General features: G+C 41.8%; 2 protein-coding genes across 2 annotated transcripts in view; one reads left to right on the top strand and one right to left on the bottom strand.

Annotated features, from left to right (window-relative positions):
* Window positions 1-3450, bottom strand: part of LOC108022954 (uncharacterized) — a 55467-nt gene extending 52017 nt beyond the window's left edge. Inside the window, exon 1 of the mRNA XM_017092169.3 lies at window positions 3226-3450. The gene's annotated coding sequence lies outside the window, so the exon portion shown is untranslated. The remainder of the gene's footprint in view (window positions 1-3225) is intronic.
* Window positions 3451-14575: 11125 nt separating this feature from the next.
* On the top strand, window positions 14576-15915 carry LOC108022382 (odorant receptor 59a). Its single transcript, XM_017091264.3, has 2 exons — window positions 14576-15302; window positions 15501-15915. The coding sequence occupies exons 1-2, from the start codon at window positions 14578-14580 to the stop codon at window positions 15913-15915; spliced, it is 1140 nt and encodes a 379-aa protein (XP_016946753.3). The 5' UTR covers window positions 14576-14577.
* The last annotated feature ends 858 nt before the right edge of the window (window positions 15916-16773 follow it).

The raw sequence follows: 16773 nt of genomic DNA, 5'->3' as shown, positions 1-16773 counted from the left end.
CAGTAAAAGTATGTGTGAACAGTGCCTAATTTAGTATATACTAAATAGTATAAAGTCAAATTAATACTATGCTATAGGTAATTACTGAATAGTATTATTATAAACTAAATTAGGCACTGTTCACACATAAAACTTAATCGAGAAATGAGAGCATTAAGGAAAGATTAAGTTTATAATTAGCTATTTATATATATAAAAGCTTTGTATATAATTTGGTATAAAAACATTTAAGAATTGTTTCACCATATTTCACCCATTATTTGAATAAAATCTTACGATACCTGTACATCAATATGTCTTTGCCATCCCTAATCGCAACCTATTAACAAGCATTTGGCCAAAGCATACTCAATCAGAGCTGGAGAGTAAATAACCTTTTACCTTGTTGACCCATAATTGATGCCCAAACCAAGGCAGGACAAATCGGCTAATCTATAGCCATTAATGAGTGGGTGTCAGGCCGTCAATCAGGCACTCGGCCGCACAGGGGTGTGCATTTAAAATCGCTTAAATAATTGATTCGTTTTGGCCGCACCGCAAATCAGGCGAACTTAATTAATGTTTAACACGCCACAATCATAACTAATTTAATGTGAAATTGTGGATCAGTAAGTGGCTGATAGAACAACTAAATAGTTAAGCGACGGGGCGTGTCAACTAGGGCCCACTAAAGGATCAACCTTTCCCTCTATGCTGGCCTTTTTTTAATTGAGTCTGTCTGCTTTTCGGCCGGTCAATTAGATTGATTGCCCATGGGTTTTCCCGAAATGAGCTGTGAACAGTGTTGTCCTTAATTAATTGCTTGCATGCCAAAGGCCCAACTCAAACACAGAACCATCAGAAGGTTATGTGGGCGAACTAGAGGGTTCGAAAATTCTCATTTGAGTTAGAGTTAGCCTTCGAGTGGAATTAGGGAACACTCGTACACATTCCCTGTGCATAATTAATAATGTTCCACGGTGAATCCGGCAACGACGACTGTTTAAGCCGATTTGCAGGGCTTTGAAAAACCCAAAAACTTGATTCCCACACATCCTCATACTCACTTCCTGAAGTTCTGTAAATTACAGGATTAAAACCAAAGGGCGACGAAATTTGCAGAAAGCCTTATCCATTTGTATGTATTTTCTGCCCGAATATAGTCAAATATTGTTTTTAATTACATTTACGTAGCTGGTAATGAATTAAGGTCTTAGTCGTAATAATAATTGAGTAAAACACACGCATAAAATGCTCACAGGTGTACACTGATACAATTAATTGTTAAATTAAATATATATATTATAACTAGTTGGCGCTTAATTTATCTAGACATTTATTTTCAATGCAACTAATAGAATATTATTTTCGATGAAATTAAATTAGTGAAAGTACGGTTAAGCAGCTCTCTTGTAAATAAAAGAAACACATTCACCGACTGATTAATGTGGATAGGGCGGGGTAATCCACAAGATTCGTGGAAATTCTTGGGAAAGAAGCTCTACTTAAACGAATCTCATAGAAACTCGACACCAAACACGTGTAGCTGTTTCAGGCCTTATTTTTATCCGGCTTTACTTGGCTGCCGTTTTCTTATTTGCATTAAATCCGTTGCTGGGAAGTCCGCGCCTGGAATATCTGTTAAGTTTTAGAACAGCCCAAAAAAGGACTTCACAAAGTAAACGCCGAGTAAGTGGAGGGCAAAAAAGCTGAAAATGGGCTACGTGGGGCGCAACTATTCGCCGTTTTTTCAGTATTTTGTGTACATTTGCTGCTTTTTATGGATTTTGTTGCTATTGTTGGCGGAGGATACACTCAAAGAATGTTAAATGCAAATAAATTAGTTTAATTGGAAAAACGTAAATTCATATTGTAGGATAATCAGTACATTTTATACTAGTATTGCTGTTGAAAAATAGTATTGATGCTACTTAAAAGGTTAGTAACTTACTTTAGATAAAGTTAAAAGTAAAAGAAATCTGTTGGTTGTCCTAATTAAATTACATTTACAGACAGAAGCTTACGTTCATTATTATCCCCAGACAGCCATTCTCAAGAACCCTTTCCCCCACTTTCTCCCACTGTATGCAAATAAGTAACTGAAGCTGACAGTGACACCACAGCAGCCTCCGCATCCTGCGGATCCTTTCGCAGCATGGGTCAATGGCAAACTGCAGGCATCAGCAGGAGGCTGGGCAAATTTGCATTCATAAAGCAGAAGCGCCCAGTTGGCCCATTTGTATGCAAAGTTAAGTATTAATGGTGGTCGAGGACGGGGGGTAAGTGAAAGTAAACACCGGCTAAGAGCGCGCAGGTAAATGCCCCAAATTAAAACAATGAGCTGGAGCAGAAGCTCGGGATTTGAGGTGCTGATGGCGGATGGCAATTACCGCGGATGAAGCGTATAATAAGTCGGTTACAAGAGCCAGTGGAAATGTGCTGACATCAAAGAAGCATAATTTCTTCATTTGGCCAAATGGCGCCGAGTTAATTGCTGCCCCCGAATTTTCGGCAGCCAAACAAAGGAGTTTAATTAATTTGCAAAAGAAAGAAAGTCTGGGCGCCAGGCCTTCGTCCAGGTTCCGAGTCAAAGTCAGTGTGGAAATACAATTTCACACTTGGCCTGGCAGCGCACACACGGCGTATGAGTGATTTCGCGGGGCCTCCATTTTGGCTTTCATTTTCCGTATGGACTTCATGTTCTGCAGACCCATTGCTAATGAGTTGACCTGCAGGTCTCTAGGTGTGGGCCCTTCACCCAATCTAATCTGTTTGCAGTGCAAATATAGCCCGCCAATGGAAAATAATGAAATTCATATTTTGCCTTCACTTGGTCACAGCATTTCCATCCTCTCTTGAATAAGCCAGGCTCTTTTTTGCGGATTTATTAATTTGTTTTCATATTTTTTTTGGCAGCAGCTGCCACAACACATGTCCAGGTATTTAAGTTCTTCAATGCACACAGATGGAGGCGCACAATTGAGTCGAGCTGCATGCGATTTGCGTAAGCTGTCGTTTGGACAATGGCATTACGCATACGCCCCACTGGCAGGCACAGGATCAACTCGGAGTAAAAAGTACCAATTGGTTTTGTTTATGTTGATTTAAGTCCAGGTATATAAATGTTTTATGGGTTCAGCTGATGATAGTTTATACAGCTTGCCAGAAAAGGAATTACGAATTCTGTATGACTTTTGATGACTATGAATTATATGATTTCCTTTGTTTAGTGTTGTGTGAACGTACCTAATTAAGTTAACTCCAAATCTAATTTGTTTAAGCTTTTGTTCCACTTTTTTTCAACTCTCTCAGCTTTAAGGATCTTTAAAAAAAGTTGCTGCCTTATACACAGACTTGTCGTAAGCCATCAATAATCTTTTTTGTCACCTCACAAACACGCGATCTTAGGCTCGATAAAGTCGGAAGGTTCTTAGAGTGCTTTCCGGGATATCTCGATGGACACACAACCACGCCGCGACGCGCTTCAGAACGAACTGTGAACCGCTGCTCGGCATCGGAACTCCGGCCTTAAGGTCGGCTTCGTCCGCTCGGAAACTCACCACGCCCCGAGCCGAGCCCAGGAGCCGAGCGGTACGACGCGAGCCGAAGCATCCACTGTGGGTCTGTGGACCAGCAGCTGAGCCGCGAAGAGAAAGTGAAAGCCGCCACACTGGCCGCTATTGAGGCAGGTTAGGGCCCGCTTGCCGCTCTCTTCGCGCTCTCTCCTTCCAGCGATGTTTCTGATTAGACTGGAAGCGCTGCTGATAAGGAAAACTTCGGCAGTAGAAGAAAACTGTTGCATGCAACTTCGGCAGACTTTTTGAAGTCCGTAGAAAATGACTATGATAAAGATGTTATAATATATGTATTTTTTTTAATTAAGAGTAGGTGTACTTCTTTAAAAATAAGAATTCAAAGAAAAATCATTATAGTACATTGAAAACTCACTTTTCTATGGCATACATTTTGCTATAACATAAGAATGCTTACTTTCTAGAAATTATTGGATAGGTAGTATAACTATAGTTTTTAATTAATTACAATTTTTATAAAAATCAAAATTATAAAGTTTGAAAACTATAGAATGCAGTTAAGCTTAATTTAGTTGGGTGGTAAGTCAATGTTTTCTGTAACTGGTCATTTATGATAAATAAATCTCAATTGTAATTGTATTACAAATATACTTCCCAGTTAGATAACTCTGCATATTTAATACTTTTTCATGAAGTAGAGATTTACTTTTTACACCTAACCAAGGGTATTATATCTAACTTCAGTTAGTATTAACGTAAACTGATATATAGTTATAGTTATTATAGTTTTAAACTCTTGACTACTTGTCAGTTATTAAATCAAGCACTATTATAAAGACTACTCGTAAAGAGTACTGTTGTAAGGAGCCAAACACCTTAATTATAATATTTAGATACAAATTAAATGTATCTTAAGCTCAAGCCAATCTTACGGGGTCACAGATTTACTATCAACCTTCAATCTTAATCAGCTTTCAAAAATCTTATCAAAAACTAGAGTTTGATTGGGTTTGGAGCCCACCACATGGCGATGTTTTCTCTCCTCACCCTGGGCATGCGCAGCGGGAAGGTCGCCCGACTCAGCTGTTCGAATGTCCGGCTTTCCAGCGTGGTGAGTTGGTTCCGCAAGGCCGCTGATAAGACGGACTGATAAGAATGCACTGCGGATGCAGCTGACCGCCGCGGAAAGCAACACGTACCGCATCTTTCACAAATGGGGGGCAATTGCATAAGCGTTTCGCCCCGAGGAAAGGTGAAAGGCGGGGGAACCGCAAAATGCGCAACGCTGCAGACGCAATTAATGCGCCCCGTTTTACAATTAGCGACGTGGCCCCATTATGCAGCTGCCACCCCGTCGCCCCATTAGCCCCAGTCCCCTAATTTCCCCGCCCCTGGAAAACCTCCGCCGTGAATCTTGGTCGTAGTTTTTGTCACTGGGAACGGCTGTTAATAGGAAATTCATGGCCGCCGGTCGCCGTTCCCGTAGCTTTTTTCGCTTCCTCGGCTTTTGGGGTACTGGGGCTGCCTTTTAATTATGATAATTACATTGTTGTCGCTCTCGTTCGCTGACAGCAGCTGGGCCACGATCTTTGGCGCTGGACAAAAACGTTCCCCTGAATTTTGCCCATTTATAAGAGCTAATGTAATATGCTAGTTGCATTTCCCGTTCAGGCAAACCAAATGGGGATTCTAGTTTAAGGAGGGTGTAAGAATGGTAAGCTCAGCTGGGGCAGCAATTTGACTAGAAATGGGGCACTAAGTAGCTCTTCCTGCCACTGAACAGCATTTAAAAGTCGGGCAAGTTAATCATTTTTGTGAAGGAAAAAATATTATAAAAATTATTATACTATATAAAAAACAAGAATTAAATCTTTAAAACAAATTTAAACATTTTATCTAATAAGTTAGTTGTCCTACTAAACTCAGCATTTTCTGTGAAAACGAATGTTTTATTTCGTGAAAAACTGACAAAAATTGCTAATACATTACCTTTATTTACTACCACATTTTCATACATTCGTGGAAAATAAGAAAAACAGTATCATTGACAGACTATTCGCATTTTTTTCCCATTTGAACCCCTTACAATTAAAGAGGGTACAATTACTATCAAAAGTCTATTAAAATAGTCATATTTCTCATTTGTATACTACACATACGTTAAATCTTAAAAAAACAGATCATATATTAAATATTTGATGGAAATAAAAGTAGTTTTGGTAAACATTGACTTTCATCCGTCTAGTGAGAGTTTGCAAATGTGACGTATTTGTGGGGAAAAGCTTGATGGTCTGCCGGGTGTATTTTCGAATATTTAATTAATTTAAAAGCGAAAAGCCAACACAAAGGGATTGGGGCTAAATTAAATACTGCCCTTTCAGGGACGGCAGTATCTGAGTTTTGGCTTAATTGACCCCGAGTGATATTATTCCCCCCAACTTTGGCGCTGGGTAATTTTGTTTCCGGAGGGGCGACGCAGGGTGCGGATGGCCAATGCACCGCGTTGAACATGGAATAACATTTTGCTCCGCCCGGCAACTTGCGGCATACGCCGTAATTGGGTTATGGCATCCACAATCCGAGCACGGGGGCATTTCCGCAGCGCGGCGACGGATTTTGCACACAATAAATGGGAGACACTGGGCGACAATGTCGCCGGGAATTTTGTGCAAAAATGCAACAATTAAGACCTTAGATTGTCCTCGAACGGCTGCGATGCATCTAAATGCGCGTATATGCGATGGCTGTTAGCTGGGGTTATTTTGCCCGAACTTTCCCCGCTTCCCGCCGCTTTTCCGGATTTTGTGTTTGGCCCGCTGCCATTTCGACGTGCATGCAACAATTTATGGGGCTGTCAACAATATGGCAACATGTTTTTTGCTCGCCTGCGTCTGGACATGCTAATTGCATGCACCATGTGGAAGTATCAAGTGAGTCCTCGGGCCGGCGCTGAAATTTTTACGAAGCGAATAATTTAATGCGCCATAAATTCGCATGTTCGCTTGTAAAATTGACAGCGAGTGCGCCATAAATTCTGTAGCATACTTTTTAGCGCAAATTTTGAGCGACAAAAACCGCTGACAAAGGCAGCATTGCAAAGTGAGCCAAATGAGAATGCAGATTTATGTGTCGGTTTTATTAATTATAAAAGAGAACTCTGCGCCGTCTGTTCACCTGAAACTATGACATGTGTGTACTATATAATGCCGAAATTTTGGTCCTTTTGGAGCCGGATACCCGCGTTTATTTGTGCATTTAATTTTGTGAACATTAGAGACAAATTTACCGTTTTTTCGTCATGAACGCGATAATGCATAGAACGATTCAACAACGTGGTGCCTGCAAGGGGCAAATAACGCGCACCCTCAACAGTGCTGTGGAGTTTTCACAAAGATGTGAGAATGTGGAAACATTGCAATTCAAGCTGGAGCGTTTGGTTGCCACTTTCAACCACTTTATGGAGCTCTCAGATGAGTTAGTGGAATTTCACTTGGAGGAGGGATATGAAGACCCTGGATTGGACATACCCGAATACGAAGACAAGTTCTACGCCGCGCATGCTATTTTTAGTAACGCCATCAAGGACATGGGAGGTCAGGATCATGGACAGGACCAGTCGAACATTCTACTTTCAAGTACAGTGGAACGCCTATTTGAGGGACAAAACAACCTTTTGGAGAAAATTCATACTTCATCGGGAACTGCTGATTTAAGGTTTGAGAAAATTCGGATTCCCACATTTTCTGGTAAATATGAGGATTGGAGCCAGTTTAGTGATCTGTTCTTAAGCTCAGTAAATAGTAACGAAAAGCTCTCCAAGTGCCAAAAGTTTCATTATCTCAAATCATATCTGGAGGGAGAAGCACTGTCCCTAATTAAACATATTTCCGTCTGTAATGATAATTACCAAGACGCATGGGAAAAATTAGAAAAACCATAATACAGTCCACTATTCATAAACATAACAAATTTGTTATGTTTATGAATAGTGGACTGTATTATGGTTTTTATTATAGTTTTATGCATTTATTTTCACTATATAGCGGGTTTACAATACTTTAAGCGGGGTTGCTATCAGCGAGCGGTTGCGGTTAATATCAACAAGCGAATGCAGCCGGCTTGCAAAACGTGCAGAAAAAGAACAGAAAAACAATCGCGTGATGTTCTAATACTAACGCATTGCACTGCAATTTCGGCTATGCGTGTGAGCTTAAAGCTCCCAAATGGTTACAATACAATGATGTGCGCAAAAATAGGTACTATAGGTAATAGGTAAAAATAGGTTATAGGTAAATAGGCAAAAGTAAAGAAGCAAATGTAATACTATTTAAATTCAACATAAAGACGAACTATTTCCCAACATACCGGCCCCCCTGAACGACGGTTCAGTTCAAAGGAAGCACAGCAATTTTCGTAATAGGGCGCTTGTAGATTCCCTTGGCGGTTTTAACGGTGACCACCCGAACCCTCTGATCCTGGCCAGGATGAACTTCGGTGACTCGTCCTAGCATCCACTTGCTTGGCGGTTGATTGGGCTCCTTCAGCACAACCAGTGTGTCCACGGCAACATTTGGAGCATCTTGATGCCATTTCGTGCGAGGTTGAAGCGTGCTGAGATACTCGAGATTCCAACGTTTCCAGAAACCTTGAACCTTGGCCTGTAGTTGTCTCCAGCGCTGCAGTCTGTTGATATTTACATCCAGGAAAGATGGTTCTGGTACCGAAGTGAGAGGCTGACCTGTTAGAAAATGAGAAGGAATTAGCGGGTTAAGACTGTGATCGCTAGGTGCGCATAAAGGGCGAGAGTTCAGAAGCCCTTCAATCTGAATTAACAGGGTCGAATACTCCTCGAATGTCAAGGCACTGCTGCCAATGACTCGTTTTAAGTGCAGCTTTATGGATCTCACACCAGTCTCCCAAATGCCTCCGAAATGGGGAGCAGATGGCGGAATGAAATGCCAATTAATCTCGTGGCTGGCCATGAAGCTTGAAATTTCTTCATCTTGACTTTGAGCTATTGCCATTCGTTGCATTTCAGCTAAATCTCTTTTGGCTCCATGGAAAGTCGTTCCATTGTCCGAGTATAAATCTGATATAGGTCCACGTCGAGACCAAAAGCGTTTGAAAGCGGCTATAAAGGCGGATGTCGTCAAATCGCTGACCAATTCTATGTGAATCGCTTTTGTAGATAGGCAGACAAAGATCGCAAACCAAGCTTTGCCAAATCTTGGTGTCCGGCCTGTCGATGTTTTGATTGACACAGGTCCAGCATAATCCAATCCAGTGTGCAGAAAACAACGGGCGGGTTGAACTCGAAACTCCGGTAAATCAGCCATAAGCTGAGAACTCGTGTGTCTTCGCTGCAGAAAGCAAGTTCTGCAATTGAATACAGTTTTGCGGACGAGGTTCCGAGCTCCTAGAATCCAATACCTTTGGCGTAGACTATGAAACGTGTATTCGACTCCAGCGTGTAACAATGCAGCATGTTGATAGCGAACTAGCAGACCAGCTATTAGAGATTCCTTAGGAAGGAGAATGGGATGCTTTGCGTCATAAGTAGCTATAGAATTATCGATGCGACCACCAACACGCATTACTCTCTGCTCGTCTAAAAAGGGTGTGTAGCGGATCAACTTCGATTTCTTCGACAATGGCTGTCCGGTAGTTAACTGCTGGTACTCCACGTTGAAGAACTCCTTTTGAGCGTGCGTAAAGATCTTAGCTCGTGCATATTGTAGCTCCCACGCCGATAGGAATGGTGAAAGTCGATTCCTCTCACGAAGACGATGAACGAAGCGAAGGCAGTAGCTGACTATCCTTAATAAACGGGACCATGAGGAGGATTTGTTGATCATACAAGATAGCGAATTTCCGTCGTCGGAAATGTGTAGATTAACTTTCGTTTCAGCCTTCATCTCTAGGCAGGCCTCTCCTTCTGTCGACAGAACAAACTTAGCTTTAACAGGTGGCCAAGCTGAACGTGACTGAGATAGCCAAGGTGGTCCATTCCACCATATTTGATGATCCACGAGGTCCTTTGGCAGTACTCCTCGCGATGCGCAGTCTGCGGGATTATCACCACTTCGAATATGTTGCCAGCAGCTGCGTGGGCAAACCTCTAGAATTTCAGCAGTGCGGTTGCAAACATAGGTGTTCCAAGTCCTAGGCGGAGAAGATAGCCAATGCAGGACTATTTCAGAGTCTGACCAACAATTAATTCTGGAAATAGGAACAGTTAATGATTGCTTGACCAGATAAATCAGTTTAGAGAGTAAATGAGCTGCGTTTAACTCTAGTCGCGGAATGGAGATAGGCTTAATAGGGGCTACGCGAGTTTTAGCCATAATCAGTTTAACAGCATATCCATTGTTGACTTCGACGCGGCTATAGATGACGGCAGCATACGCTTGAGATGATGCATCAGCAAATCCGTGCAGTTCCATTTCTTGATGTGGTGCAGATATGTAGCGAGGAACTCGACAAGTTTCCAATAAATGCATTTCCGATGCAAACTGTTGCCATCGTGTGCATATTTGCTGCGGTAGTACTTCATTCCAATCGACAGAACTTAGCCAACTGTCTTGAAATAGGATCTTCAGAAAAACAACAGTTGGCGAAAGCAAACCCAGCGGGTCGTAGATCTTGGCTAGTTCTGAAAGCAATATGCGTTTAGTAAGAGCAGTCGTAAATGCGGGGGTTTCTAATTTGAAGAAAATATAGTCCGGTTTTGGTTCCCAACACAATCCCAGGACTTTAACAAATCGAATTGAGCGGTCTTCCTCTAAATCCTCTGGTGGATACTCACAAATCTCCTTTGGCAACGACTTTAAAAGGGCGTAACAGTTTGAGCTCCACTTTCGCAATTTGAATTGAGCTTCGCTAAGAAGCAGAATCAATTCATCTTTGAGTGCAATGAGATCCTTGATGTTGTCGCATCCAGTAGGAATATCATCAACGTACGCGTCTCTGTTGAGCACGACAGCAGCGGTGGGATACAATTCGGCATAGTCATTCGAGAGCTGTTTAAGAACTCGAACTGCAATAAACGGCGATGAAGCTAATCCATATGTTACTGTCAACAGTCGATAATGATCCATCGTAGCGTTTTCATCCTTCCTCCAAACTATGCGTTGGTACTGTGTATGTTCGTCCGACACCAAAATGCCTCTAAACATCTTCTCGATGTCTGCACAAAATACATACCGATGCTGACGAAATGGAAGGCATACTCCAATTAAGTCCCGTTGAATAGGCGGTCCTATATGCAGTCGCGAATTAAGAGAATGACCCGTGGAATCCTTTCCAGAGCCGTCAAATACCACTCGGCAACGTGTGGTAGTACTATCTGGCTTAAAAACTGCATGGTGTGCCAAATAGTTGTAAAGTGCGGGATCCTCACCGCCTGCAGCAGCCGGAATCAATTCCATATGTCCTCGATTTAAATAATCATCCATGAAATCCACATATTGTTGTTTGAGTGCGGGGAATCTTCTAAATTTCCTTTCCAAAGCGGCGAAGCGGTTTAAAGCCTGTGGCAAAGTGGAGCCAATTGGCGTGCGGGGCTCCTTGAATGGGTATTGAACAATATAAACACCATCTTCTCTACGAGCATGTGTTTTCAGAAAATGTTGTTCGGCGGGATCACTGGCGTCTATCGTTGTTTTACTCGGATGCACTTGTTCCATGTCCATAAATGAGCGAACTAAGGAATCCAAATCTTCATAAGCGTGATGAACTTGTGCGTGCGTAGATGCTTTGTTACCATCAGTGTAGCTGCCTGTAATAACCCAACCAAAATTAGTATGCAGTGCGATGGGGTATTCGATACCAAACTCTCGGCGATGTCCAGTATATAAGTTCCACAGCTGATCAGCGCCTAAGATAACGTCGATTTTGCCCGGAGATCCAAACGTCGGGTCAGCTAGCGGTAGGCTGCGAATCTTGGTCCAAATAGTTGCATTTGATTTGACCTGCTGAGCTGGAATCGTAGAAGTTAGAGAACTCATAATTAGACAAGAGACTTCCAATGATGCAGTCGTGGTTCTTGAGAGTAAGGTGAAGCTAGCGCGACCTCGGCTAACACCAGCCGGGTTAACACCTAAACCAACTACCGAAATGCGGGCATGCGTGCGAGGAATTCCGATCCTTTGGATAAACGACTCAGATACCATGGTTATTGTTGATCCAGTATCGAGCAATAACCTACACGAGGTCTCGTTTCCCCATGTGTCAATAACATTGGCGACAACAGTTGGCAGTAGGGCTGGATTGTTGGCCCTCTCCAAAATATGATGGCTAACAGCGGCAGTATTCGTATCAGCGGCAGTCGAGTGCGCAGGTGCCACAGGAACCGATCTTGCTTCAATCGGGTGTACTAACGTGTGATGCTTAGCGTTGCACTGACGGCAAGTGTTCGATGAATTACAATCCCTGACTTGATGCGATCGACTCAAGCAGTTGAAGCATAATTTTGTATCCTTGGCGAAGGTGCGGCGGCTGACTACATCCAGTGCCTTGAATTCATTGCATGAATATATAGAATGCTGTCCTTGGCAATATATACATTCGCGAGACGACTGAGTTGATCCACTGGCATGAAAAGCGGCTTGGCGGCGTCTACTCTGGGCTGGTCTTGAGGGTTGCATTGCGGGTAAATCCTGACAAGACTCCAAAGTATCACAATGAGCGAAAAGAAAGGCGAACAGCTCCTCTATGGTGACGTCTTCAGTGGCCGATAAACTGCAGTTGGCCCAAGCTTGTTTAATTTCTGAACCTAACTTTGACAGCAAAATATGAATGAGCCATACATCGCGGCTGTCACAGTTCAGCGCATGTAAGCCTCGAATGCATTCGTCGGCCGAGTCAATTACCTTGCGTAATTCTGCAATATTCGAATTGTTAGCGGTTGGCAACGATAAAAAATTCTGAACAAACGATCGAGCGATGAGCGACCTTTTATTATAACGATTTTCTAATTTTTCCCATGCGTCTTGGTAATTATCATTACAGACGGAAATATGTTTAATTAGGGACAGTGCTTCTCCCTCCAGATATGATTTGAGATAATGAAACTTTTGGCACTTGGAGAGCTTTTCGTTACTATTTACTGAGCTTAAGAACAGATCACTAAACTGGCTCCAATCCTCATATTTACCAGAAAATGTGGGAATCCGAATTTTCTCAAACCTTAAATCAGCAGTTCCCGATGAAGTATGAATTTTCTCCAAAAGGTTGTTTTGTCCCTCAAATAGGCGTTCCACTGTACTTGAAAGTAGAATGTTCGACTGGTCCTGTCCATGATCCTGACCTCCCATGTCCTTGATGGCGTTACTAAAAATAGCATGCGCGGCGTAGAACTTGTCTTCGTATTCGGGTATGTCCAATCCAGGGTCCTGTCCATGATCCTGACCTCCCATGTCCTTGATGGCGTTACTAAAAATAGCATGCGCGGCGTAGAACTTGTCTTCGTATTCGGGTATGTCCAATCCAGGGTCTTCATATCCCTCCTCCAAGTGAAATTCCACTAACTCATCTGAGAGCTCCATAAAGTGGTTGAAAGTGGCGACCAAACGCTCCAGCTTGAATTGCAATGTTTCCACATTCTCACATCTTTGTGAAAACTCCACAGCACTGTTGAGGGTGCGCGTTATTTGCCCCTTGCAGGCACCACGTTGTTGAATCGTTCTATGCATTATCGCGTTCATGACGAAAAAACGGTAAATTTGTCTCTAATGTTCACAAAATTAAATGCACAAATAAACGCGGGTATCCGGCTCGAAAGGGACCAAAATTTGTTATGTTTATGAATAGTGGACTGTATTATGGTTTTTATTATAGTTTTATGCATTTATTTTCACTATATAGCGGGTTTACAATACTTTAAGCGGGGTTGCTATCAGCGAGCGGTTGCGGTTAATATCAACAAGCGAATGCAGCCGGCTTGCAAAACGTGCAGAAAAAGAACAGAAAAACAATCGCGTGATGTTCTAATACTAACGCATTGCACTGCAATTTCGGCTATGCGTGTGAGCTTAAAGCTCCCAAATGGTTACAATACAATGATGTGCGCAAAAATAGGTACTATAGGTAATAGGTAAAAATAGGTTATAGGTAAATAGGCAAAAGTAAAGAAGCAAATGTAATACTATTTAAATTCAACATAAAGACGAACTATTTCCCAACAATTTGCAATTGTTGAAATCAGCACGGGCTGCAAATTGTTGCCCAACAAAGTCGCACACAAAACTCAAAATTGTTTGCCTTTTTCCCTCAAATGGTATTCTTTTTCATTTTAATACATTAATACCCTGCAGCAGGTTTGTTATTTGGCATGCCTGCAAACGACAGTTGGGAAAATACAATATACAGTATATATAGTTTCAATGTAAAATATGAATTTTTAGGGTTACGGAAGCTTATTTTTTAGCTTTAACGTAAAAAGTCATGGGTAGGGACCAGATTATTTGTACTTTTTATTTTTTTAGGATAGCTAAAACGCTGTTTTACACGTGTTCAAAATATAATAATTATGTGTACAATAAGTTCTTAGAAACAAAATAAAATAAAATAAAATATAATAGAATAGAATATTAAAGAAAACCAAAAAAGATAGATATTACATATTTAAATATCCTTTAATCTAAATTTGATTTTTTTCAGCTATGTCCTTTACTCCTAATCCTAATTTCCCTTTTTTCAGCTATAAGAATTAGTATCACAAATTTAAATATTGTGTTTCAAAACAAAAGTTTCTCGGTCTTAAAAAAATCCATATAATTAAATTTTATTTGTTTTTGCACTTACATCTTTTAAATAAGTAGAATATCTTCTGGTGAAATGAATACCATCCCCTATGTCGTGGTACTTAAAATAGGCTTCATTCTCCATTTGCTGGCTGAATGGGAAGCCTTAGTTCATCGGCAGGTGGTAACAATGGGCCTAATTCCTAATTGTTATGGCCACGCAAGCTTAATTACATAATTGGACAAGCGCACCAATTGAGCCATCACCAAATGGTATTTAAATGGAGAAACACACGAAATTAGGGCCAAGAAACACAGAAACCATGAGGCAAGTAGCAGTCGACAGTCTGGAATTTTTCAAGAGCCATTGGACCGCCTGGCGAGTCCTGGGAGTGGCCCACCTTCGGGTGCGGTCGTGGAGGAACCTCTACCTAGCCTACAGCATCCTGATGAATCTGCTGGTGACCCTGTGCTATCCCCTTCACCTGGGCATGTCGCTTCTTCGGAACCCCAACCTCACCGAGGACATCCTCAACCTGACCACCTTTGCCACCTGCTCGGCCTGCTCGGCGAAGTGCCTGCTGTACGCCTATAACATCAAGGATGTCCTGGAAATGGAGAGGCTTTTGAGGCTCCTGGACGAGCGCGTTGTCGGCCAGGAACAAAGAGCTATCTATGGGCAGGTGAGGGTGCAGCTGAGGAATGTGCTGTACATTTTCATCGGCATCTACATGCCCTGCGCCCTGTTCGCCGAGCTCTCCTTTCTGTTCAAGGAGGAGCGGGGCCTCATGTATCCCGCCTGGTTTCCCTTCGACTGGCTGCACTCCACCAGGAACTACTATATAGCCAATGTGTATCAGATCGCCGGCGTGTCCTTCCAGCTGCTGCAGAACTACGTCAGCGACTGCTTTCCAGCGGTGGTCCTGTGCCTGATCTCAGCGCACATTAAGATGCTCTACAAGAGGTTCGAGCAGGTTGGAGTGGATCCAGGTGAAAACGCGGAGAAGGAACTCGAGGCCTGCATCACGGATCACAAGCGGATTATAGAGTGAGTTTTTATTATATTAATTATATAAAGCAAATATTTTTTAAAGAACAATTTTGCTATTGAACAGTCAGTCTAAAGAAAAAATGAAAACAAATACATGTATAACTTTTTATTTGGCAGTAAATGCATTTATTTATAGTTACGAAACAAATCGTATAGTCCCTATTCCATTAGCAAAATGTTTCTCTTATTTCACAGACTTTTTCGTCGTGTTGAGGCCTTCATTTCCCTGCCCATGCTAATTCAATTTACGGTGACCGCCCTGAATGTCTGCATCGGCATTGCAGCCCTTGTGTTCTTCGTCAGCGAGCCCATGGCTAGGATGTACTTCATCTTCTACTCCCTGGCCATGCCCCTGCAGATCTTCCCATCCTGCTACTTCGGCACCGACAACGAATACTGGTTTGGACGGCTCCACTACGCGGCCTTCAGTTGCAATTGGCACGCTCAGAGCAGGAGTTTCAAGCGGAAAATGATGCTGTTCGTGGAGCTGTCCTTGAGGAAGAGCACCGCCGTGGCTGGTGGCATGATGAGAATCCATCTGGACACATTCTTCTCCACCCTCAAAGGTGCCTACTCCCTATTCACGATTATAATAAGAATGAGAAAGTGAACATCCGTTACGTGTTATTAGGGTTTCTTGGGTTCCTAGAGTTAAAGAAAAAAAAATTATAATTATAAAATTATTAAAAATATATTTAACAATACTTAATTTGTATTAATCTGAACAATTTTTTATTTGCAGGTTAAATAAAGTCCTTATGATAATTATTATGGGTATAAGAGTTGACTAGGTGACTTTTTCCACATGAATTGCATTGTCAACCTAAGAATTCGCAGGTGGTTTCGATTACATTCTATAGACTTTATTAGGTGCAATTACTGATGTCCAACAATTTCGTATAAAAGCAAAGCGACTAGCTCAGTGCCAAAGCTATTGCGAATTCGACATGTCAACCATCAATAGCTTGAGCTACTTATAAAGCCATCGCTTTGTGCTGGAAATACTTTTATTTGATCCTGAAAAACTGGAATCCAATGGAATCCTTTGCCACCATTACCGTCAGCTTGCTTTTCACCGTCGGATATCCCTTCCACCTGGGAATGAAGCTCTTTCGAAACGGAACAAAGCACCAAGATTTGATGAACTTTGCCACGTTTCTACAATGTTTGGGATTGTCTTTAAAATTTCCCTTATATGCTTTAAACTATAGAAAGGTGCGTCGAATAGAGGAATTGCTAAAGACGCTGGGTGAGAGAGTTATTGGATTAAATCAGAGGAGTATCTATGCCAAGGTGGGGTGGCAATTTTTCTTTTTATACATTTCTTTTTATACATTATTTTTAGGCACTGTTTTTTTGCAGAGTGATAAGAAAATAAATATTTAAATATTTTTCATGTTCATTTTTCATAATTCGCATCAAAATTTCCTAGTTACTGGTCTGTTCTCAATGTCCGCTTCCCTAATGA

Source organism: Drosophila biarmipes, chromosome 2R (genome assembly GCF_025231255.1).
Source record: "Drosophila biarmipes strain raj3 chromosome 2R, RU_DBia_V1.1, whole genome shotgun sequence".
NCBI lineage: Eukaryota > Metazoa > Arthropoda > Insecta > Diptera > Drosophilidae > Drosophila > Drosophila biarmipes.
This window is presented reverse-complemented; position numbering and strand designations above follow the sequence as displayed.